Source organism: Acipenser ruthenus, chromosome 11, assembly GCF_902713425.1.
Source record: "Acipenser ruthenus chromosome 11, fAciRut3.2 maternal haplotype, whole genome shotgun sequence".
In the NCBI taxonomy this organism is placed as follows: Eukaryota; Metazoa; Chordata; class Actinopteri; order Acipenseriformes; family Acipenseridae; genus Acipenser; species Acipenser ruthenus.
Window position 1 is genome coordinate 663,724 of NC_081199.1, and position 26,996 is coordinate 690,719.

At 42.8% G+C, this 26,996-nt stretch overlaps 1 protein-coding gene across 8 annotated transcripts in view; it reads left to right on the top strand.

Annotated features, from left to right (window-relative positions):
- Positions 1–26,996, top strand: part of LOC117973323 (autism susceptibility gene 2 protein-like) — a 219,343-nt gene that overhangs the window by 116,474 nt on the left and 75,873 nt on the right. For all 8 annotated transcript variants that reach the window (XM_059032724.1, XM_059032725.1, XM_034925294.2 and 5 more), the window contains one exon: positions 20,622–20,651. In XM_059032724.1, the coding sequence (XP_058888707.1) occupies positions 20,622–20,651 (30 nt within the window). The remainder of the gene's footprint in view (positions 1–20,621; positions 20,652–26,996) is intronic.

Consider the following 26,996-nt stretch of genomic DNA (forward strand, 5'->3'; position numbering starts at 1 on the left):
CACACAGCACAGCTAGTGTACTCTGAGTAACTGAGCTGGATAACTGTGCAAGGTGTACTGGAGGAATCTCCTCCCTCTCACACAGCACAGCTAGTGTACTCTGAGTAACTGAGCTGGATAACTGTGCAAGGTGTACTGGAGGAATCTCCTCCCTCTCACACAGCACAGCTAGTGTACTCTGAGTAACTGAGCTGGATAACTGTGCAAGGTGTACTGGAGGAATCTCCTCCCTCTCACACAGCACAGCTAGTGTACTCTGAGTAACTGAGCTGGATAACTGTGCAAGGTGTACTGGAGGAATCTCCCTCTCACACTGCACAGCTAGTGTACTCTGAGTAACTGAGCTGGATAACTGTGCAAGGTGTACTGGAGGAATCTCCTCCCTCTCACACAGCACAGCTAGTGTACTCTGAGTAACTGAGCTGGATAACTGTGCAAGGTGTACTGGAGGAATCTCCTCCCTCTCACACAGCACAGCTAGTGTACTCTGAGTAACTGAGCTGGATAACTGTGCAAGGTGTACTGGAGGAATCTCCTCCCTCTCACACAGCACAGCTAGTGTACTCTGAGTAACTGAGCTGGATAACTGTGCAAGGTGTACTGGAGGAATCTCCTCCCTCTCACACAGCACAGCTAGTGTACTCTGAGTAACTGAGCTGGATAACTGTGCAAGGTGTACTGGAGGAATCTCCTCCCTCTCACACAGCACAGCTAGTGTACTCTGAGTAACTGAGCTGGATAACTGTGCAAGGTGTACTGGAGGAATCTCCTCCCTCTCACACAGCACAGCTAGTGTACTCTGAGTAACTGAGCTGGATAACTGTGCAAGGTGTACTGGAGGAATCTCCTCCCTCTCACACAGCACAGCTAGTGTACTCTGAGTAACTGAGCTGGATAACTGTGCAAGGTGTACTGGAGGAATCTCCTCCCTCTCACACAGCACAGCTAGTGTACTCTGAGTAACTGAGCTGGATAACTGTGCAAGGTGTACTGGAGGAATCTCCTCCCTCTCACACAGCACAGCTAGTGTACTCTGAGTAACTGAGCTGGATAACTGTGCAAGGTGTACTGGAGGAATCTCCTCCCTCTCACACAGCACAGCTAGTGTACTCTGATGCTACTTGACTATTGTACAGCACCGGCAGTAAAAGGGAGGATTAGACATGACCAGTATTATGATAAGGAAAGAGTACCAGTTAATCTGGCCAAGATTATTTTCCTGGAATCGAAAATTTCAAACACGGATAGTAAAACAGGATAGTAAAGCACATTCTTTGGCAGGTTCTCCAGACCTGGCACCCCACTGGAGGAGCCTGCCCTGAATGCAGACCTGCACTGCTCTACTCGCTTTCTTATTCTTGGCTCCTGCTCCACTTTATAAAGGGGGTGTAGGAGGCATGGCCGGCTGAATCCCACTGGGTTTAGGAGAAGCTGGTACGACCTTCGAGAAAGAGGTGGCAGTGCTTTTCTTTTTCCGGGGGTACGGACACAGAGCAGGGTGAATGACCTTCTGTAACATGGGGAGAGACGTGTGTAATGTTCTTTACACATCATATCATTGCCCTGTCGAGGGTATGTGTACAGTACTGAGTACACAGTGCAGACATCTGCAATGATTTATCAAAACACAATCTGCACTATTTCTTTTTTTTGTTTGTGAAAAGGAAAATCATAATAGAGAATAAAGAGTTTAAAGGTAGTCATATTTTCCATGTCAGTTTGATGCAAAGGAGAAAAAAAGCCTCTCTGTGTTCCAAGTTATTACATCGTGTGCAGGGTGTCTCTTGTAGAAGAGCTGTATCTCAGAGAGAGAGAAAACGAGAGAGAGAACGAGACAGAGGGGGAGAGGGAGAGAGAACGAGAATGAGACAGACAGAACGAGACAGAGAGAACGAGAGAGAGAGGGCGGAGAGGGAGAGAGAGAACGAGACAGAGACAGAGACAGAGAACGAGACAGAGAGAGAACGAGAGGGGAGCGGGAGAGAGAGAATGAGAGAGAAGGGGGAAGGGGGAGAGAGAGAGAGAACGAGAGAGAGAGAGAGAGGGGGGGAGAGAACAAGAACTGTAAAGCAAAGCTGCTCTCTTACACAAACAGTAGCAAACTGCCCGGCCAGTATTTTGGGTGTTTTTTGTTTCGTGTCAGACAGAGATATTCCAGACAGGGCTCTTGTGGGATGAGGGATATATTTTGGATGGCTGGGGTCCTGGTTAACTGCCATAAACATTAAACTATAGAGCCGAGGGACCTGCTTATCTTCTGCCACGCAGTGTAATGTGGTGGATTTGAAAGCAATGAAGATAAGAGTTCCTCAATGGAGGCGTGACCGGTCACTCAACTGCAGGCTTTAAAGAAGTGCACATTTTTAACTTACCTGAGGCTTTTTGAAAGCTGGTTGTGAACTCTATCAACATAATGCGTGAATTCATTAAAAGCTTACACTGTACATGTGTGTATAAAAGTTAAGGCAGTTAAGTTTAAAAAAAACGTTTTTCTTTCACCAAAGGGGCTATTGAACAGGGAAAATAGAAAGCCATCTCTATTTTCAATCAGGTCTCTTATGATATAGTACAGTACATGCCATGGCGCCCTGGGGGGGTGTAGCGTTTTGTGAGCTGCTTCTGCAGTCTGAGCGTGATATAAATGATCTGTGTTATTAGAGGATTTATGGTCATTTTGTTGCAGAAGTGGTGTTACACAAAAGAGCTTTATAAGAAAAAGTAGTGAAGCCCGGGCATTTGACAGTAAGGGGAAAAATGACTTGAGTATTACCGTTAGGGGCTAATGCTTCCATGCATTCACTTGACACCCTGGATCATCAGTCAAAGTCACTGAACCTCCACGCTCAGAATGCCATCACAGAGGTAACTGAAATATCCATCTTCTGCATGTCTCACCATTGTTTCTATCAGAGCCATATAAAAAAAACAAAGGGTAGTGCAAAGTCCTGGGCCACAATCACAATCTAAACGCAGCTACAGAGTTCAAATAGGGTGGTGCCCTGAAGATTTATCCAAGACATGCAGTAGGAGCTGAAAGAGCTTTTTATTTTCCTGCAGTGAAATAGTCTACATTGAAATATTATTTTGTGTACAGTTCAGTAACTTCAAGTTCTGCTCCCCCCCAAACCAGGACGTACAGCAGTAAATAAATAACAATCGATTTCCGGGACGGTCCAGGCCAAACCTTGACTGGTGCTACTTCAAGCGCCATAATAAGTTCTTTCTGTCGAAACAGAGTGCCGGTTTTCAACAGGGACAGATCAAGTTGACCCCCTGGTGTGGCCCACAGAGAGATAATTGGTCTCTTTTTTAAATCGCAAGAATGAGTTCAAAATGAAATAAATGAATTTCTCTTTTCATTTGGGCTGGGGGAAGCTGAAGAGGCTGACAAGCTGAAGGCTCTGTCGTCTCATAAATGTTCATGCCTCTCGTTTTAAAAGGCGCCGCACAATAAAACCCTCTCGTTATCTCGTCTCCGCGGAATGCTGTAATTAACATTCGCATTGTAAATGATCTGCCTGGTTTCCTTACCCTGTTTAATTGCCTCTCTTTTGTGTGTGCGTGTATGTGTGTGCGCGCGCGCTGGTGTGTGTGTGGGGGTATTTTCAGACAGGCCAGGGGTCAATTAGCTTCACTTTGCAATTATCTCGTATTGTCGACGGGCTCCTGTTGGTACTGGGTGTTGCAGCAAACTCCTGAGTGTCACAGTGGAGCTGGCAAATTGGGGCCCACTGCAAGTGTGCAATCAGTCACATAGGACTGGTTGTCTTCCAGCATGTATTTATGGTGGTAGTGGTTGGGAGAAGATTGGTTCACGCAGTTCACAATATCATTTAAAATTCATTGCTGGTAGAAGGTTGGAAAGCTTTTATTAAAAGCTTCCTGGTTGTGCTGATATTCTGTAATAACTGGAATTCTGCTCACAGTGAACTATTCAGCTCTTTCTTCTCTTGCATAAAAAACTGTTTAAAGTATAAAAAACTGCAGAATACAAATTATTATTATTATTATTATTATTATTTGTTTATTTAGCAGACGCCTTTATCCAAGGCGACTTACAGAGACTAGGGTGTGTGAACTATGCATCAGCTGCAGAGTCACTTACAATTACGTCTCACCCGAAAGACGGAGCACAAGGAGGTTAAGTGACTTGCTCAGGGTCACACAATGAGTCAGTGGCTGAGGTGGGATTTGAACCGGGGACCTCCTGATTACAAGCCCTTTTCTTTAACCACTGGACCACACAGCCTCCACAAAAGCACTTGCATAACGTTGAACATCCACCACTAACGTTTGTAGAGCACATGTTCATTTTAGAGCCAAGGCAACCACAGTACCTTATTGGGGAAAACGTTGAATTCCATTATCCCAAGATTTTGTTAAATACATACTATATATTAAACTGTGTCCCACAACCATACCCCTAAAAATCATAAAGAAATGTACACTGGCTTCCCAAGTTTGATGATGGTTTATCTCTTCTAAGGAATCTTGGCTGTTGATAGACTGTATAAAAACTACTCTTCTGCGGGGGTGAGAATTTCTTGTGGCAGCAGTTTCTAAGAAATGAGATGGGTATAAAAAAAGGTGTTTTTTAAAGCAGAGTTTGAGTGAGTTTCACATCCCCGGCCAGGCTCATATCTTGCCAGTGGAAAGCAGGGTAGCACACAGGTGTGAAAGATCGAAGAAAAGAGAATCTGACAAGGGGTTAACCCCGAGTGGGTGCGAATCCGCACCAAACTTTCCCTTTGCTACTCCCACACCAGTGTACGAGGTAGCTGTCTGAACTGACTCACTGCCGCTCCCTCAACTTCACTGGAGTTTTTCATCTTGTTTCCATTTGCAGCCAGTTGTCTTTTACACTTTCACTAGGGGTGTCAGCATTTTAACCCATAAGTAGTTTCACATGGACTGAAATAAGACATCAAGTGTGTTCACTTTGGGTGCCGGTATTGCTCCCTTTACTTATTTTGAGCAGGGCTCTGCCTAAGCCATGTTGAACTAAATGAACTTGCTACAGACATGACCAAATAAACCAGATCCCTCTAAGTTGCTTGTCGTTAGCATTGTTCCATTGTCAATTCATGCTGCAGTTTCGCAAGAAAAAGAGCTCAATTAAACACTGTACAACAAGCTCTGATAAATAAGTGTTTTTTAAGATAAAACAGCATTTGCTGTTCATGACTAACGCCATGCTGTACTTGGTTAATATTGGACTACCATATACGAAAACAGAATTACACAAGCTCTTAAAATAACATTTTACACCTGAATCTGGGGCCGAAGTGGTCCTGAAAGATTCTGTGAACTCAACGTTAGTCAAATACCTCCTGGCTATGTTTCATGTCAGTCGACTAACAGGAATTTAATCATTTTTTCCTTCGAAAGCAATAGAGGTATAACAACAAAAAAAAAAAACGGTCTAAGCCTGCTTTCGAATTTTGTCGTACGCTACGCTGTGAGAGCTACGTCCTAAACACTAATCGTGTTTCATGCATTTTAGCCTCAGTATCTACTGCCCCACTTTCCGTATGGAGAGACCCTTATTTCTTCTGTCTACATAAATCCCTGAACACAAGCACAAGCAGGCATCCCTGCAGCTTTCCTCTTGATCCTAGCGGCTTGCCTGTGCCTCATATAAAGGAAAGTATTTAGCAAGGAAGGACTTGTTTTGTTCTTTTCTGGGCCACAGCTTATGTGATACTGACTAGTGGGTACTGCTAGGGGCTGAAGGGTTATTGCTGTTGTGGTAGACTCTTATAATAGATTCAATTACACTCTTATCAGAACCAGTCTGCCTTTAAAAGGAGTTCACTTATTAGGCTTTAGACTGTTTTTGATATGAAATTCTGAAAATTCGAGGAACTCAATCAACGGTTTGTTCGTGAGGGTCCTGTGATCTGCCTCAAGGCCACAGTTCTTGGGTCTTGTGGTTCGTATTGTGATGCGAGTTCAAGGACAGGGTGGTGGCACACAGACATTTGTTTTTAACACATGGGGTCTGTCCAATTGATCTAAATGAATGTTCTGCTGTCATTTAAATCATTAAAGAATGGCCCTTTGTGAACGTTTCCAGCAGTGGCTGTGGCGTCTGCGGCTCACAGTAAAGTAAAAACACGGCTACACTTGTCTGTGAAACCGTTTTGGAGAAATCACCGTTAGCTTTCGCACCTCCGCATGGTTTTCTGTTGACATGTCTTTACTCTGCGAACTGGGGGCAAATCGGACGCACAATTGGATGGTCTCCTCACAAAGCCCAGTTGTTGTACTTGAAGACCAATCAGTAGGGTTTGTTATATTGGGAAACGGATCACCCCATATGAAAACAAAATACTGTAGCATTGACCTTGACCAATTTAGCTTTGTATTGACTCGGTTAAGAACTGTGCATTCAAAGTGTTCTTAGTAGTCAGTCCACATAAATTATTTCCAGTAGGTCCTTTTATCTTCTCGATCGTCATACACCTATCGGAAACAGTGGACCTCTTCTTTAATATCATGCTGCACAAATTATAATATATATGGTTCATATGCTAGCATTTCCCTATGGATGGACACAGTCTCCATTTCAAATCCTTTCCTGTGTCCTATCTGTGGGTAAGAATAGAGGCCCAGTCTCCAGTACTCCCGCCTCACCTTTCATTGACCCTGCATGCACTGAATTCTCAGTTTAAAAACAAGGATTTTCTTGAACTGAGTGGAAGCTTAGTAGCCTAAGTAAAGCTTGAGAGTGCTGGACCCCAGGGGTTACAGTGGCAATTTCAGGCAGGCATTTGCAATTTCCATCTTCATCATTTTAGAAAACTTGAATTGATTATGAAGCAGTAAGGTCTGCGGGTCAGCGTTTGGTTTCTGTCAAAAGTACCGGCGGGAATTCTTCACATCTGGGGCGAGATTTCGTTCTGTTTAGTTCTCCCCAAGTCTTTTGAGAAATAAAAGGTTATTTTATTTTTTAATTTTTTTGCAAAGTGCCTTGACGCGATCACGAAAGGTGCACTAGAGATTAAATTTGCAGCTTGTGGTCAAAACTTTTGTATAAAAAAAAAACCTCTGATAATAACTGTAGCCCTTTTAATTTCGAAGCACTTTCTATTTAAAAAAAATAAATAAAAATGCTGCTTATCGTGTTCATCAGCAAAACCATCACACCAAAAGCTGCCTGTGTGGGTTGCTGTGTAGAGAGCTTTCAGCAATTGCAATTATCTGCGTTATATGTTCACTGTCAAGTTGCGTTACTTTGTGTTGGTTGCCTGGAATGTCAAAGCTATTGATACAGGCGGACTGTTTAATCCTCAATAATTCAAAGCCGGGTTAATGAGATCCATTCAAGCTGGTCCCTACAGAGCCTTCCTACAGCGGGTTGACTGTAATGTAGTTATATTTCATGTCTGCTTTCAAATCAATTACATTTTTATCTGATAGAAATGTAATTTTATTTGATTAAATTCTCTGAGCACCAGCCAAATGTTTGTGTAGTTGGCAGTGCAGCTAGGCGTAACAGGATATTTAATCAAATTTAAATTGCATATCGAAGTGGCATCAAAAAATGCTGTATTTTAAATAAAAAAAATATGTAAAACAAAAATAAAAGCAGTGGGTGCAAGTTTGTTTGATTCTGTTCCGTTGAGAATGTTAAAAACTCTCACACTTGTTGATGCATTTATGCCTGTAAGAATAAGACTCTTATCTTATTTTGAAATGAGGCCTCTATATAAAAATGTGAGTCTGCAGATGGAAGCTGGCAATGATTCACCTTCTGGCAATGAAAGCTGCTTTCTACAGTATGATCAGATTAGTCATCGAGTATTGATGCCTCGCCAGTAAAGGCACTACTGCATGGAGTGCAGGGTGAGTGATACAGAACAGGAGCTTGAGGGTTCAAATCCTGCCCGTGCAGAGCTGGGGACCCACAGGGACTATTGCATTGGCTTTTGTACTCTGAGTTGGGGAGGAAAATCGGCTGGGATTGGTTCACCTCACCGTGCTTCACTGCCCCCTACTGGCCAGGCACTCAACAAGGTGAAGACTCCCCAGGGTGGGCTCCTGCCTCCAGGGTTCAGTAGCTTGGTAAGAGTGGTGTAGTTCTGCAATGAGCAGTGGACTTCTGCAGAAACTGCGGTTGCCATTTGTTCTTCAGTACTGATCGGTTAGTGGTTTGAAGAGGCAATATTCATATTTGGAATTTCAAAATTGGGTTGAAAACGGTGGTAATATTGAACAAAAATGAATCCATAGCAATCTTTTTCGCTGTGATATAGGAAACACAAAACTTAATAAGCCAGACACAGTTCCTGTCGAAGTGGCAGGGAGAGTAGCATCAATGTAAATTACGTTGCAGAGACAGCAGAATATCAGGATTCATTTTCCAATCGTTTATACCGTGATAACACTTCATATATCCTTGTACAGGCTCTACTACAACAAAACCCCCAAATAAAAAATTGAGTGTCTGAAAAATTATCCTCACAGAACATGCATTCATATATTCATAGGTTATTTCTCTCAATACAAAGTTTCAACACACAGCAGTACGTCCACATAAATATACATGAGTGTGTTGACGTATTGCTGAGTCCCTCCTCGCTCTCTCTAAGGAATGAACACAGAGAAATTAAGATGAATGGGCAGATCCTGCTCCCATAGATAGACCGATGCTGTGTCTGTTTTCAAACATCAGTAGTTAAATTGTAATGAATGGTGACGGTTGTCAGTGGCAGCAGAGGATACAGTCTCTGTGTAAGAGAGGAAGTAGTAGCAGGTCATTTTCCTCCAAAGCAGCCACTCCCAGCCCCATTCCTCCCCTGGCTAAGGCCCTGGTTTTGGAAGTAGCTTTGTTTCCCCTCCCATGCAGCTTGTTATTGCTACAGGGAACCGAAGCCCACTGTTACAATTTCCTTTTCATTTCATGGCTGCTGGGAATGGATGTTTTACTGCCGTCATTAAGACGTGCCGCAGTTAGATGCGTGTCCCCCTCCACTTTCGTTTCATGAACTGCACCATTATAAGACATTAAAGTCTTAGTCTTTCAGTTGATTAGCGTTATTAATCAACTGAAATCCCCCTCCTACCTCCTTCTCCCCCTTCAGTGAAGCTGGGAATGCATGCGCTCCAGTGGCAGCCAGGCCTCTCCTTTTAAAAACTGTGATTTACTGCATGCTTTTCTTTTTCTTCTTAGAAGAACATCAATCACTTGAGATGAAAGTTCCATAATTGCACTTGCTGGGAGGGTTTTGAGCGAAATTGCGCTATGAATTTTTTAAAGGGAAGTTTTACTAGCTGCTCAGTGGAGTTGGAATCAGAGAGAAAGGTAAGACTTCCAGGATTTATGGGTAGGATGCTTCATTACTGAAGTAATTTCCCTGCAAATTATTGTGCAGAGCCCAGAGGGGAGCTGCGAGCAGAGAGGAAAAAGATGTTGGAATTCTTAACCAGGTCATCTTTCTTAGTTTTTAATCCCTAAAATATTCACACATTCTTATGCTAGGGAGGGATTCTGCTAAGCCTTTTCACACACAAAAGAAATGTGGCAAGAACAAATGACTTCCTTCACTTGAAAGTCCTGATTATTAAAATAGCTGCACACATTCTTCATTTGATTCTTATTCTTTCCACTTTCCTGGCTCGTCTGGGGCTGTTTATTCTGAAATCTAGCAGAGTGGCAAGATGCAACTCTGAGTGAACATGGTGCAACATGTGATTTTTTTATGATAATCAGTAATTAACTAAATGATGGTCCAGATTCATTTAATGTTCTACACGATACGTTATTATTTTCCCTACCGAATGGATGAGTTTCTTCTGTGTTTATCAAACTATGGCAAATGCATAGAACAACCCATGGGAAAGCTGCATGTGATGAATGTGATGGTTGACAGGCACTATAGAACAGATGCTGTGTTTTGTGATTGAAGCCGGTTTGGTGAGGACAGACAGGAAGATATGTATACAGGCCTTTCTGTTGAAGTAGAATGCACAAACAGATACATGGGGAAGGGAGAAGACAGTACAGTGCTACTCAGCAGGGACCAAGAAGAAAGAGGGGTGAAGGTCTCCCGCCATGCATTCTGGAAGAAAGAGGAGTGAGAGAGAGATACAAAGGACTTGTCAACACTAATGAAGAGAGACAAAATCCCACTTCTGTCTTGTCAGGCCTTCACTCTCAGAGCAGATTAGAAAGCAGCTTGTCAGCCATTTAACATTCATTTAACAATAAGTGGCCTTGAGATTTCTCTCCGCAGACACACGAGTTTAAGAATACAAATGAAATTGCCTTTTTCACCTTATTATTTTGTACATTTCTTCTTCTTCTTCTTCTTCTTCTTCTTCTTCTTCTTCTTCTTCTTCTTCTTCTTCTTGCATGTTTACCCATTCTAATTGGGCATCTCCCGTCACCCTATCCTGCTGTGTAAGATTGTTTTCCAAGGTTAGATTAATAAAGGTGCCATGTCTAATGTCTAGCTCAGCTTCTGTTCAGTGTTACAGCTGGGTAAACTGAAGCACAGTGTACTATTGCCTGCATCAAGACTCCTAACAGTCTCCCACTCCCCAGCTTCAACAACAGAGGCGCAATTAGCTTTCTTTAAATACACAATCCCCAGGTTTGGGTTTATCAACTGTGCCTTTCTTAAATGAATTGCAATGCGCTCAAATGTTTTGCAGTCTGTTTGTATTTATTTTTGTTTGGAATGGAGCCTGTTCAGTAGGTCAATCGTTTTAATTCGTGTTTAGTCTTTTTATTTATTTATTTATTTCGGCTGGGTATTTTAGTGGAGGGTTTTGGATGGATTTCAAGTCTCTATTTTATTCATTGTTTTTTTTTCAATCTATGAGTAACATCTGCTGATCGTTGGCCTCTGTTACTCTAAGTGGGCCCACACAAGTGAGAATCAGCCCCAGGGCTTAAAGAAACTGGACAGACCACTGCTATACATACATTCCAAGGGTTTGTTTTCTGATGTCCGGAAACAGCTCTTAAAACTCGGAGTGTTCCAAAGAGTTTAGGAGAGTCAGGATAATGGGATACTTGTTCCTAAAACACCACCAAAGGGGGGAGCAGTTTAAGGCTGCATTACCCCGTGGGTAAGTCAGGCCAGCGATGCTGTGGGGGAGGCTGGAGCTGCAGATCATGTTAGACAATCCTCCACAGACAGAGTTTAAGAGGAAAACTGTTCCTTCAACTCAAATTAGTACTGGCTGAAAAAGAAGTCTGGCAGCATTGATGAGCTTTCTGGGGTTTCTAAAACCCATCTAAACAGACGTGGTGTTGAATAGCTCAACCCCCAGCTGGTAGAGACTCCCGTACTCTACAGCAAACAAAAGGGTTATGAAAATGCCTTTCGGAGATATGGGCTTTAAACATTCAAAATCAATATTCAGTGATCACAGGGGTAACAAAAACAAACAAACAAATGAAAAAAAAAACATAAATGTTTAAATCAGTTAGGATGAAAAGGACCTTCACATCATTTTAAAGAATGCTAAATATTTGGCATGTACGGGACTGTATGTATTTGTATACTAGGGAATCGTAGTTACAAAACACTTTCTGAGCATGCATCAAAGCTGTTTGTGGGATCTGCCTATATAAAAATGGATGCGGGCATGCTTTCTGAAGAACCCGCGATCTGGGAGGTTTCCCACCCCTTTGCTGGCCTGGGCTTGTCTGATTGGGTATTGCAGATGAGTCTGCATTGAAATCTGCAGCCAGAGCTCCCCTCATGAGGAGAAAAGAGTCAGACGCCCAGCTGAGAGGTTTGCTTTTGAAGGGCCATCTCAGGGGAGGCATTCTTGGTTCTTACTGGAAGAAAAGGGAGCACACACACACAAAAACAACTTTGTTCTTACTTGTGTGTGTCGCCACAGCATGACAAATGCGAGAGCTGGGATGAATGAGGGTGTTGACGGGACCCTCTGAAAAGAGTCCCGATGGTTCCTGAATGAGGGTGGGCCGTCTGGGCTGGCAGGCCGTGCAGGAACCAGTGACCTTGAAAATTACCCAGGAAGCACTTTGTGATGGTCTCCTCGGCAACCGGGAGGGTTAACATGGCAACGGTGCTTATCTGTCAGTCAGTCTCGTACAGCCTCGTAAACTAGCTCAAGTTAAATGTAATGAAGACAAGCCTGGGTTGAAGCCAAGGTTCTTCAGTGAACAGACATAAAACATAAACACATTGAATGGATAACCATGCGGAAGAAATAACCAGAAAGGAGATATTCATATATTCAAAACGTGGATGCATTTCCACTCAAACTTCATAAAACCTGTTCAATTGTTTTTCAAAAAAAATCCACAGTGCTCAAGCTTTGTAATGCATAATAAAAAAACGAGTTCTGCATTGCACTGTGATTTATTATAGCAGGGATGTTGCTATTTTGCTTGTTTGGGACTTGATATTAAATTGCAATGTCAGGTGTTTAAGCCTTAAGGTTACAAAGGGGTAATACAACGTGAGTAATGAGGAGCGAAAGGATCACGTTGCCTTGGATGTTTGGAAAGTAATTAGGAATCGTTATGAGGAACAGTTTGGAGGTAAAGAAACTTGTTATTAGGCAGTGTTATGTAAACGTGCTGAAACAACTGGGATATGTAGCGCAGAGATTGAAATTGGTTGGCTGTAAAAGAGACAGTGGTTAGTTGAGACACGCATTTCCCACTCTGTAACTGGGTATTCACAGTGTCCACTTGACTTTTACGACTGGCAAACGTCCCAGAAGACTGCTACTGATCAGCCTTCATGCAGTCATGTGTGCTGGTAACCGATATGGAAAGACAAGGTCTGCAAAGGACATGTGAAAGGCATTCATTGATGCACATGATAAGCAAAACCCATACACTGGATAAGAAATATATAAATAGGTTTAAACGGATGGCTTGAAGATAACATCCAGGAGGCATCGTCAACAGAGAAGCTTACAATAAAAAAGCATTTTAATAAAGCCATGCCAGATGATATTCAAGTAATGTGGTTATAAGCATCGTTAAGCTGCTTGAGGCTTTGGTCATAGATGGTGCATTCTGTTGGCTGGATACAGGAAAGGCTAATAATGACAGATTTGATTCCCTTTAAGATACAATACGAGGTATAGAATTTTTTTTTTCTTCCAGATAGCATTGAACGACTTGTGTAATTATCATTGCACAAAGATAAGTAATCCGACATAATATGTACATGACAATTAGGTTACCATCCAGCCAACCAGCAGACACAGAATACTTGCAGTTTACTCCAGTTACTCTCTGAACTTTCATCGCTCTTGGTTCTATTAGAAACAATGGTAAAACCCACATTGTTATCTCACTACAAAGCACTGGCCTCTTCATAAATGATAGTGTTTCATACATATTGCTTTTGGAGGAGTGGGGGGGGGGTGAATACGCACAAACCACCACTCTGCAGATCATTTGACAGCTGTTCTCTACAGGGTGAGTTCGCAGATTAGGTGCTGGAGAAACAGGGCGCTCTCTGGTGTTGTGGCAGAATGAAAGAAAAAGCTATAAAAAAAAAAAAAACAGGGTTAAAAACGCAGCTCGTAAAAAACACAGTATTATAACAGCATTAATTGATGCTGCTGAGTGCCATATGTGGCTCCATATGGAAAAGCTACCCCGGAGGCCTTCGGTAACAGACAGCCTGCAGTAGTGCACGACTTGGCACATTTACAAACAAGCCGCGTCCTCTTACTATGAAGATAGCAGAAGTGCGACTCTGCAGCTCTTAATGCTGGATTGCATGTTGCTGTGTCTGGCGTGAGATAATGGTGGACCCTCAAAAGAGTGGAAGATTCACCTTTATTTAAAGACACCTCCCTCTGAAACGCATGCAACAATAATTATAGTAAATAAAAAACAAACAAGATTCATCCCCAAGCAGTGCGAAATACCAGACCCTCCCACCCGTGTTCCTCTGTCTGTCCTCCCCTGATGTGCCAGTTCTAACTTGACCCTCCGCTTTCCACTCAGTCTTAACAGAGTATTTCATAGAGAGATGTGAAACGCTCTATTTCACAGTGAGATGCATTAAGGGATTGGGATGCACGTTAGTCTGTGTTGCCACTTGTTGTTCGTCAGGTATTTTTGAATGCAGGTGACTTCTCTTAAGTATTAGTAAAAAAGAAACAAACATGTTCCACCACATCTCATTCATGTTTTGCTTTTTAATGAAAAAAAGTGCGACTTGTGTCAAATGCATAATAAGAGGAAACTGTAACATGACTGCACAAATGAACCGTGGTAAACGTGTCTCTGTGATTATAAATTGCATTGACTTCCATGGCTCCCACCGCCAGTCCTGCTGTGGGGACAGGACAGTGTTAAGAGCCAGCAGTGGGGATATTTGGAATCACATTTCAGTGGTTGTGTTTGTTTTAATTGTTTTAAATGACTGTGATCTGAAGTGGTGTAGCTCAGTTGCAGGTTGAACACTGGCAGTGTTTGCTGCTTGTCTTCCTGATGCTCTCACCACATTATGCACAGCCCTGTGCTGTCACTGTGAATTGTCCCTCCTGCAGCCTGCTGAAACCTGCTCCCTTCAGAAAGACCACATAGGGGGTGGATGCTTGTGAAAGGTGCTGCATTGGCAGTACCGGGAAGGCCACAGAGCAGGTAGAGCTGCGGGAGCTTCCCAGCCGATGTACCAAAACTACCCTGCCCTGGAAGGGCCACCCTCTTTGGGGGTGAGAGGGCAGATCGGTCTCCTTGCCTAGCTGGTACTTTGCCCTTCTGTCTTCAAAGGATTTGTGTCAGTTGTGATGTGAACACCTGCACACTGTGAGCGGGGGGGAGAACTCACTTCATAAAGTTCCAGAAACGCTATTGGAATTGCACATGAACTAACACATGGTTAATAACACAGTTTTGTAATGATCAAATAGTAAATATCAGTTATGATGCATTCAACACCTGTGCATATTAAACACCCTAATAAGCATTGTTAATGATGCTGTGAGGGGTTTGGTATGAATACAGTTTTCTGTGTCATTCATTCTTGTTTACTTCATATTGATTTCATTATAATTACTAAGCAGTTGCATTGTTATTAATGTCGTTCCTCCTTAGTTTCTGTCTGCTAGAATTAACATCTACATTCTCAATAACTATGTGTGCTGGATCTGTCTTATTTACGGGTCTTTATTTCTTGTTATCCATTCATAATATTGGTTCTCTCGTCTCATTTCCTTCCCTCCTTTTCTCATTGCTTCTTTCTGTGTCCTTATTTTCCTCTTTCCTTTTTTTGGAGATTTTTTTTTAATCAGTCATTTGTCAGGGGAGTACTTTTTTTTTTGCAGTGTGTTGATCGTTTGTGTCTTCTAAGCATTCTGCCTTCAAAATCCATGTGAGCAGTTGAAAAGCATATTTCCCCTCCAGTCAGGTACTCGAGGGATCCTTTGGAAGGTTGTTTTCTTTTCTTCTCCCCGTTCATCATGTTGTACGAGTGATACAGTCGAATACAAAATCAAGAGCAGATGTTTTTCTTCCCCCTGCTGAGAACAATATAACATCCAATATGTCTGAAAAGAAATGCCTGGCATTTCTAAAATAAGAAACCCTTCTTTGTTTTTCGACCGACCAAGTGCTTCGGGTTTTTGGCAATTTCAGTGTTGTCACCTTTACATGTTTTGTGTGTGAGACATGTGTGTTAATAAGGCTGCAAGTTTCTAAACCACTATAAAACTAACAAAGACCAGGCAATAAGAGAGAAATGCAGGCGTGACAGCAGTCAGGAACGAAGGAGCCTGCTCTGTGTCACAGGACGCTCATCAGCAATTCTATTGCCTGCAAACGACAGCTTCTGATCACTTAAGAACCCCCCCCACCCCCCCAATCCCTCCACCTCTGATTGCTGTCCCTCAGCACGGCTTCCCCTTCAGGCCGAATAACAAGCCGACTGTGAGACGCATCATTGCTCCTCAAAATTACTTTGACGGCCCGCGGCACTACTCTCTTTCCCGGGCCTGATGCGCCATGGCTGTTTTTTTTTTTTTTTTTCTTCCCTTTAACCTCCACCCTCACTCTGCAGCAGGCAGACTGGAACATGGCAAACTACATCTGTAGTCCTCATCATCAAACCCTCCCCCGAAGAGAGACGAGGAGAGAAGCTGTACAGAGCAATGCCCTCGGGCTCAATCTGCTCCTCGCTGAGCTACAGCCGCTCTCAGAGACAGCAGCTCGACTCATTCCATCAAACTGTCAGGCAGCCAGCGGAGCTGAGAAAGCCGACTCTCGGGTGGCCCTGGGGCAAGTGCAAGTCAACATTCTGTTTCCTTCCTTCCTTGGCTAATTTCTCCTACACCAGAGTGAAATTTCTCTATGTACTGCCTGGAGCTTGCAGTAGCAGCAGCGCGCCAGTGAGGCTAAGGCAGAGGAGTGGGGGGAGGCGGGGGGAGTGGGCCAGAGGGACCTTATAAAGGACGCAGTGCTGAAATTGCCACAATAAATCAGTGGCCCTCTGACACTTGGCGGTAGCTTTTTCTTCTGTGTGCTTCCCTTAGCAGCCTTTCTGGTAGAAGCTTCACTTCACTTGTTTATAAATAGTCTTCCCTACCCCAGCCCCCTCCACACCAGTCCCATTAGAGATGAGTCCATGCCAGAGCGCATGAAGCAAGCAGCCCCCTCCCTCCTCTGTTGTACGAGGGCCTGAAGAGCCAACACAGCTGCAGAGTCTCTCATTTGGAAGGAGTCTTTCTTGGTTTCACAGGTCTTTGCTTCTTACTGGTAGAGCTGCCTGGCATGCATATTGGGGGCGGGGGCTCGATTTGGACTGAAACAAGGAGCCTCGGCCTCATGTTTAACAGTAATGCATGATCTGGATGGACAGGACCACACCTCATGTTTAACAGTAATGCATGATCTGGATGGACAGGACCACACCTCATGTTTAACAGTAATGCATGATCTGGATGGACAGGACCACACCTCATGTTTAAGAGTAATGCATGATCTGGATGGACAGGACCACACCTCATGTTTAAGAGTAATGCATGATCTGGATGGACAGGACCACACCTCATGTTTAACAGTAATGCATGATCTGGATGGACAGGACCACACCTCATGTTTAACAGTAATGCATGATCTGGATGGACAGGACCACACCTCATGTTTAACAGTAATGCGTGATCTGGATGGACAGGACCACACCCCTATTGAGATTACAGCATATACAATACTAGTTTTTATGGCACACCTATTTCATAAAACATTATTGTTTTGAGAAGCACAAACACAAGAACTACTAGAAGACACAGTGAAACATGAATAATTTAACTATGAGAACACTGATTCGTTCCTGGAGCGGGTTTTATTTTTTGTACATTGCAGTTCGTGGGACTCAGTTGCTGCAGAGGGAATTAAGATTTCAGGTACAGTAGAGATGCTGGTGCTTGTAGCAGATCCGTCGCTTCCATCCAGCTAGGGAAGCGTGGCTATAAGGAAAACCGTTCCGGAAGCTACCAAGCGTCTTTTGATAAAACCGTAAGCAAAATATCCCCATGAATCATCTGGTAGCAGAACCTTTTGTGTATTCCAATGCATCATTACACAGTACAAGCCATGCTGTATTCCCATTCATCACTAGACCTGCCTGCCCTAACCGGGATCATGATAGAGTCTGCAGGGTATTGCTGTGTTGGGAGGTTCATGCAAGGAGTCTCCATAATGCAGCATGGCTGTCCCCTGTTCACCCAGAGCCATGTGTACGAATATCATCAAGAGCCCCACTGTGGCCTCATTCCTGTCAGCCTGCCTCACAAACAACATAGCTCTCCATTTTTAAAAACGTCCCCCCAGGCCTGGATTGTGTTTGCGTTTCACCGTTTAGTAAATGTACTCCTTCTCATACTTCCTGCCTAGTCTTTCTTGGCAGGCGAGGAGGAAGTTTCTTTCCTTGTGTAATTTCCTGGGAATAAGCATGCTTTCTCGCCAGCTACAACTGGTAGAGACTCTCCCTCTCTCTTCCAGCCCTCTCTCACCTCCGCACTGCTTTGACAGCCTCTAAGTTTAAACTCGTGCTCCCGGCGTCCTCTTAGGTGACCCCTGCTCCCCAGGAATTCAAACGTAAAGACCCTGAACAAAGAAACCACAAGTTCCTTGCTAAAATAGAGTTTCTTCAGAGGAATACAAACCCACCATTTGTTGTTAATTTCCGTTTCTTACTCCCGAGTGACCAGGGCCTGCATTCAACCCTCATCGAACAGCAGTGAGTTGCTCATTGCCGGGGGGGCTCTGCCAGATGTTCATTTGCTTCTATATTTGAAGTCTTAACGTATCCAGAGGCCATTATTTCATCATGTTTGACTGTGAAGGCAGCTCTGTCATGTTTTTACACTGATGCCTCAGCCAGATGATATTTCAACAGGGTCACAGAAACATGAGAAAAAAAAAAAGACATACTGTAATCCATTGTTTCACCATGTTATCCTGAGTGCTAAGTGGATCTTACATGCAGGCAATGCATTCACCTGAGTCACCTAAAACAAATGATTAAACAGTAAAAGGACGTCTGATTATGGCCACCTACAATGTGTGCTGGTGATCTCTACGTTGGTACTTTTTAGGTTTTTTACAGAGCACCTTATCAAAAACTGCTGTGGCATTTTTTAAAATTATTTTGCAAGCTTTTGAGCGCTAGCAAAATGCTGTGCTTTGCAGGGAGCCCCACCCCCCCCATTTGCAAACAGGGTATTTAGCTATGCCAGCATGCGTTCTGCTGCCAGCCATGTGCTCTAATGGTTTAAAAGCTGAGTTGCCCAAGTCTCTTGCCCTTGTTTTCAAAGTCTGCAGAATGGAAGGAAGCAATTTAACAAGAAAAGCCCAGCAATTAGGGTTTGTTTAGCAAACGTTGCTCAGAGAATTAAGCCAGTTGGCAAAATAACGTTTTGACTAATCCCACAGAACCCTTCCTCTTCCAAACAGCCCTCCCCTCCCCCCCCCCGCCCCCGACGTGAGCCTTTATTAACGCCAGCACAAAGGACTGTTTACAGTGTATTCGCTTCCAGGGGTGTTAATGGACTAAATTGGAAAGCCCAGGTAATGGTGGCTTTTGTCTGTTCAAACAACTTTTTTCTTTCTTTTTCTCTTTTTGAAAAGAAAGGCAGTGGGGGAGGTGAAGGCTTGGGTACGATTTCACTTCTGTGTTGACATTCCTGTGGGGACACACACACACACGCAGACACGCACACGCACATGCACACACACAGAGACAGACAGACAGACACATGCACACAGACACACACATCCAGACAAAGACACAGAAACTGTACGGAGAAAGAGTCTCTTGACTGAAACACCCTCCATTGACGGGAGCTGTTTCTGTCCTTCAGAAACAAAAAGGAAAAGAAGAGAAAAGCAACCCCTTTTCTGAAGAGGCCCGGCGCAGGAGTCCTTGCGGTGGTTCCTCTCGTTACTTGATTACGCGTCGGGACCCACCGCACGCACACAAAGGGCTGGCTTTTCTCTTTTGACCCTGTTTCTCCTTTTGTGCTTTGGATTAAAAAGGACTTAAACAAAATAAAGAGGGGCACTTAAAAATGTTGCCACAGAAACGTAATTGACACACTAAGGCCCGTTTTTCAAGCCTTTCTTATTGGTGCTTTCAGCGGAATTGGCTTCGCTACAGTTGCTTCATTGTGGAGTCCAAAGTGGCTGCCCAGTTTCTTTTCCTGTTTTTCTCTTTCTTTTTCTCAAATCGAATAAAGCTTCTGTTATTGTTAAAGTTTATTTGATAAGCTGTGTTTTTAAAGGAGGCAGTTTGACAGAGCTCAGGACAGGGGTGGCTACTCTGTGGTCCTGCGGACAATCCATTCATCATCCCTTTGAATCTCAGTATAACACCTTTAACACAACCGAACCTGAAAACGTTCGTTCCGTTCTCCGTTTCTGCAGCATTGCAACGATTACTGAATCAAAATAAAACATACAAATTAAAGATAAAAAAAAAAATACAAAAAAAATCGGACTGATTTTATTTTGTTGTAAGCGTTATTGGCATGTATGGTGTTACTGGCAAATTTTGCATTACTATGCTTTTGCAAACAATGCAGTCTTGGAGGACTGCAGCATTGTAAGGGTAAAAGAATGTGGTTTGGTTCTGGGTGTATGCTGAGTATCTTAGCCAAGGAAAATATATATTGATCAATACAAAGTATTAACGAGGTGTTACGTTCTGCTGGCTTCAGCGGTGCTTCAGAGGACCTGGTTCTGCAGAAAGATTGATTCTCTTTTTTGTCTTAGGAAGCTAGACCGGCAGGGATGGGCAGACGTCTGTCATCACCTCTATGTTTATCTGACTTTACCTTTAATAGAAACATTGCAAACTCCTAAAGAAAAACAGAGCAGTTGTATTTGGCATGGACTAGCAAAACAATCATCATGTAAAACACAGGCAAACAACCTCCTTAAAGGGAAAGGGATTTGGTAAGTGTGTTGGATTGTGCTAAATTCATGTGTAGTAAACATTACAGATACACCCAACCCTACAGTATGTCTGTACACAAAAATGTTCCTCCCTGTGTAAGAGAGGCCGGGTCTCTTCTGTTTTGTTTGAAAGCTGGTGATGAAGCATAATCTTGTCAAGGTAAATAGTAAGGTGACTCACTGACTAATTTCAATGTTCTTCTCCTTGCAGTGTGACAGCGAAAGCGACGTCGATGATAAGGTAAGAGATTTTTTGTTTTGTTTTTTAGCCTATCGAATTAGCTGATTTTGCTTCATAAAGTCGAATGAAACCTGCCAGATAATGTTATGTTAATGTATTGAATTACATGAGAAATCTAACATGAAATACTATACTACTATTATGGTTTCTGGTAGACTTCTGCAATATAATCTAGTAGTTTCTTTGATTACATGATGTTAAATGAAATATCTCAATTAAGTTCCTATATTTTTTTATGTCTCAATCCTAAATTGATGCAAAACGTTTGGCCACAGCTGTCCATTTAAATGAGTACATTAAAGATCCCATGAGGCTCTTTCAATGAAGTGTACAGGTGTTACCCATGGGGACCTGTCTTTATTCCAATCAAGGAAAAATACCAGCCTGGCTAAATCCCCATTAGGCTACAGTAGCTATCAAATAAACTGACTTTGTGTGCAGTTTCATTGCACATTTTTTATTGGAATACATCCTACATTTTCCTCAGAGTCGTTTATTGTGTGTAACGATTCTGGACCTGGTATCAATCAAAAAACATTCTCAATTAATGTCATGGCTGTTTTACACAATCGCGCTGGATTTGAAAGCAGACAGAATAAATATTCTCCCTGCGTTTCAGTGTCATGGCACACTAGTTAACTAGTTATGTGTTCTGTGCAAACTTGTGAGTTTGTCTGTAGGTAGACTGCAGTGTAACGCCTGTTCATTTGAGATATGAGTTTCTTATCACTTCTGTAAATAGCCTACTCGCTTTCTTTAGAAATTCATGTAGCCTAACCCATAAATATTCCACTGATAGCCGCTGCATTTGCATTGACTCCAAGCACATTTATTGGTCCTTCATTTCCTGTCATATAACAAGTGGTCTGAGCCTCAGATTTGTGATGGAAATCGCTGCACTTTTCTCAGGTAATGTAGTTTAATGCAGAAGTAAATCCTAGCTCAGTCAACACACTGAGCCAGTTTATCAGGCCGTCCATTTATTGTTTCTCAATTCCCACAGTGAAGACTGGCAGCAGCATCACTTTGGGGAGAGTGATTAGTGGTCTGTGAAGGCTATTGGATAAATCATGTATTCATTATTTGGTCTGATTTCAGGTGCATTGAATTAGTTTGAACCCAATCACTGGTTATTCTTTAGCTGAGAAGCTCCACGTGATTTAATCAGCTCCACTATTGCATTGTGAGGATGGTCACGGGTGCGGCTGAAACATCTGCCCTTATTTGCACTTTACACTTTAACTGCGCTTGCTCCATAATAAGGGGAGTACAAAGACAAAGCTTACAGGCCACAAAGTAAATGGAAATCTCCACGATAAGAAGACCTGTAGTCATGTATCATGTCTACAGAAGACGCTGTTACATATAACTTTTATATGTGGCTGTGGTCAGTTGCCCAAAGACAGAATCACAACATTTGTACTCGTTCCCACAGTTACTGTAAGACGCAGTTTGACCGGCTGTCACGCTGAGGCACGATAAGCATTTAAACCCTGAAAACAGCAGCTGATCCTTCAACACCCAGCTGTAATATTTCCTGACACTCGCTTTTCTATTAGAATTGATCAGATTTCTTATTGTTGGTATATTTCATCTCTTTCATGCAACTGTCACTGATACAGCTTACAAAACAGCTTAATCTCCGCATCCCATACTTATTGATGAGAGCGGAGGCATACTGGAATGCTGCTCAGGTCTTTATTAAATATTCCTGGTGTACACTGTAAGCGGTAGGGAGCACAGTATTATTATTATTATTACAAGCTAATCATTTCCCAGACACTTTGCTTCATTTATTTGTGCTTTCACCTACGGATTGTTATTATTTGAAGACATGTTCTTAATGCATGCCTGTTTCTCCAGTTCACAAGGGATTTGTAATGGAAATGTAAGAGATGCCAAGACTTACTGCACTCTGCATAATTAAAGGAATATTTTCCATAGTAAGAGAGAATCAAAGAAGAGCATAAGTACTTTTAGTAGGACTGAAGCACACATATAATGGAAGAGCCCTTGTCTCAGAACACTAATATATATATATATATATATTAGTATGTATTTTCTTACTGTACTGATTGATAAACAGCACACCAAAGCCGCATTAAAAAAAAGCTAATTAGCAATTACTTTTCCTAGTGATTGTTGAGTAGATTTTCCCTAGATACTGCTGTTTGATGTCTTTGAGTTCTAGTGTAGTGCTGTGGTTCTAGTGCAGGAGTGGGTGACCCTGTCCCTTCTGTTCCTGCAGTTCTTAAATTGGCCTCCAGGACAGTTCCAGTGCAGACATGTATCCCTTCAGTCATGGGCTTCCTCTGCACACGAAAAACAAGAGAGGGGATGTACAGTGGGGGTGTGGGGGTGAGAGTGTGGATCTGTCTGTTAAGTTTGAGTCAATCTGAAGAGCACTGCACCCCTCAAACACAGCCAAGCAGAGCAGCAGCAGCAATTCCAGCAAACAGACCCTTAAAAAAAAAAGAATTGTGAAATTATGAAATAAGTACTGTCTGGAAGATCAAAGAAAGATCTGTATGCAGACAAGTAGACAGATCAGATGTCAGTTTTGACTGGACTATGATGTAGTCAGCCAAGTGTATCTAAAGGAGTTTGAAGGCAGGGTGCCAAGCCCCCCCCTGATGCTATGTGATTTGACAGCGTGCCATCATTTAGAACAGTGGAGGATCTGGCATTTCTTTTTTTGTTACTGCAGTGCGGAGATGGTCATTGCCTTTGGTTTAAAAGGCCTGGCAGTCCTTAGCTTCTTCTGTGTGTCTCCTGCCTTCTCGTTCTCGGAGTCTCTGCTCTGCATCAAATCTCTTGTGCAGGTGCCGATTCTTCCACTACGGTAGTGTTTAAAGATGAAGTGTCTGAATGCAGTGAAGTATAACTGTACTCTGAGACGCTTGTGTTGATTTCCTGGAGCAGTGCTGGGCGTTTCAATCAGGTAACAATAATATTGCAACAAAGCAGCAATGAAATGGAGCTGTCCATCCTCCTCCTCCTCCTCCTCCTCCTCCTCCACTGTCACTGGTGGACTCTGACAAGGACGCAGACTTTCTCACTTGCTCAATTACTCGCCTAGCTCTGCTGTAAACAACATTCAGTATTTTGCTTTTTTAATAATAATAATAATAATAATTTATTTCTTAGCAGACGCCCTTATCCAGGGCGACTTACAAGATATGACATTATTTTTACATACAATTACCCATTTATACAGTTGGGTTTTTACTGGAGCAATCTAGGTAAAGTACCTTGCTCAAGGGTACAGCAGCAGTGTCCCCACCGGGGATTGAACCCATGACCCTCCGGTCAAGAGTCCAGAGCCCCTAACCATTACTCCACACTGCTGCCCTTTTTCTTTACCGCTAACAACCAGGAAGATAAACCCTCTGATGTCTTGTCTGGTGTTGGCTGGCAAGGCATGGTGGAGTTTTCTTATTGACCGTACCTTGTAGAGTGCCGGGTACTCCAGCCATTCCCCTCTCTATCCTCCCGCAGAAGGAAAGAATTAATAGCCAGCTCAATCCCTGACGGTTCTCCCCTGACAGTTTATTGCAGAACTTAACGCAGCCCTCATCTTTGATAACAAACAGCCCACCCACCAGTGCTTTGACAGGCCTAATGGTTTTTATAGAAGAAAAAATAGATGGCCTTAATGTTTCGACACAAGCGATCATCTGTCCTCATCTCTTTAATGAAATTAGATTAAGTGCACCTGGGAAATCGCTGAGGAGGCAGAATGCCTCGTCGCTTTCTTTCATTTAAAACCAATTTGCGGAGAATATTCTCTTAAGCTGGGATGCTGAGCAAAATGAAAAAAAAAATCTGATCGGACTGCCGCTGACGAGTTTAATTCCAGTCCCTACAGGCGGTGTAAAACTCTAACTGACAAATGCGCTGGTGATTTTAATATGCAGATGTCATTTTATTCTCTGCTGGAAGGCACAGGCTTCATCACTTGAAGTTGTGATTTTCGTTATTTTTAGAGGCATGCAGGTCTGTGAGTGGCTTTTTAATTTATTATAATGCTTTCAGTGCGTTCCCTCCTTTTACAATCCTGATAAGATCACTGCGTTTTTTTAAAGGCACGACTACTGTACTGTATACCACACTCACAGATAGCATCACAGCCCAAGCCCAGCCATTTAGAATATATATACATATATACACACACACACACACACACACACACACACACACACACTGTATGGCATTTTATAGGATGTATTTGTCATAGATGAATAACTACTGTATAGGATGTATAGTTTAATGTACTGCATGGATGCAGCATGCAATGGCCAAACCAAAAGTGTCTGCATAGCGCTTAACCTTCATGTACTTGATTGAATTAACGTATCTAGACATACATGTTGCTATAAAATGTCATGTTCATATATCATTTCCCCTATGGGCGGTGTTTCTCTTAAAACAAAGGTCAGATCTGTGCACCATAGGCTGCTCTTTCATGAGGAACACCGGAAAGTCATTTAAGGTGGTTTTGCTCAAGTTCTGTTGAAGGTAGTATTGCATGAAGATCAGGGTTCATTTTCTCTTAAGAGTTCATATTTACTTGTGTTTTAACGTTACAACCCACACTTCACCATGGAGTAAACCACTGTGTTATATGTAAGAGGTCCTCATGAGTCTAGGACAGGGAGAAGCATTGCACCATGGAGTAAACCACTGTGTTATATGTAAGAGGTCCTCATGAGTCTAGGACAGGGAGAAGCATTGCACCATGGAGTAAACCACTGTGTTATATGTAAGAGGTCCCCATGAGTCTAGGACAGGGAGAAGCATTGCACCATGGAGTAAACCACTGTGTTATATGTAAGAGGTCCTCATGAGTCTAGGACAGGGAGAAGCATTGCACCATGGAGTAAACCACTGTGTTATATGTAAGAGGTCCCCATGAGTCTAGGACAGGGGGAGGGAACCTTGGCACTGCCAATCCGATCCATTGCAGGACTTTGTTCCAACCAGGTCCTCCGTTGCTCCTTTTGGCATCCTGCTCTCAGCTGCCCTGCTCAGACCAGTGGCCAGTGGAAGTCACTGAATCGTTCTGCAAGTGCTGGCTTTGAGTTGGAATGGTTGAATGTTGTGTTTCCTGCAAGATTTCATTTTATTTTTCAGTTGACTGGGTTGTAGTTAAGGGTGAGGCATTGGGCCTGGAATATGGTGTGTTGTCATTATTTTAGGTTCCCTGGATAAATAGTGGTTAGCTTTGTGCCTGTTGATTAGTTTAAGATTGGGCAGCCCAAATGCACAGTCAGCAAGGCTGTTTGATTTGCCCATTCCACTGCAATTGTAGCTTGTATATTTTTATTAAGGTTAGTGTTTGAATAACGACCAACCACTATAAACATTTTTCCACATCAGTAATAAAAGTAAAATTAAGTCCATATTGCTTGCAGATGTCTTCTATAAAAATAATAGTTTTTTTTGCTAGATTTTAATGTTTCTGATCCTGCATAAACATAATGCTTAAGTGCCTTTTATTCAATAAACATTGTCGGCCTCTAATTACTTGCACATTTGCAGGGCTGTAAATAGAAACCTGTTCTAGCTCTGGAGCTGTCGACTTGGACACTCTTTCACTCAAGACTGTGAATAACTAAGAAGAAAATCTCTTTTAGAGATGGGAGCTGCATTTGAAACAAATTCTGCATGTGTTCCGTCTGTCCAGCTTGGTCAGCATGGTGTTACAAATAGCACCGTCCAAAATTAGCAAAATTAGGATTCTGTCTTTGTCTGCTAGTTGCCCGATCTCACATTGTGTTCATGTGATCTTTCACTTCCAGATCCTATTTTTTTTTCTCCCTGTGGTGCTATAGTTCCTCAGGCCTCAGTTGGAAAATGTTGGCAGTATGAATTGATTCTAAATGGCAAGGGTCCGTGGATAAAACAGTAGGTAGACGTGCTTGATGGTTTCCTTTCCAGTGCAGTTTGGGAGTGTGATTCCTGCTTGGGATAGTGTTGTTTTTTTTTTTTATTTCACCCCTGTGTTTCAGACTGAATCAGCTTTTCATCTTGTAGCCTGGACTCCTCAGACGAGGATAAACATCAAACCTCAAGCCAAGCAGCTCCAGCCATGTTGCATCCAAAGGAAGTTTCCGTGGGTTTGTATGATGTGGGGAACGTTGTGGTCAGGGAGAGGAACGATCCAGCCAGGATGAGAATGGCCAATTAAGCCGCCCAGCTGCCTTCAATTGACTTGAAATGCAGCACGCGATTTCTTCACGCAAACCTAGCCGCTTTGATATTCTTTAGAAAAGGTGCAAAGCTTCTGAGATTTCAGGAAAAATCATTATTGTATGAAAGAGGCCTATATAAAACTTTATAGGG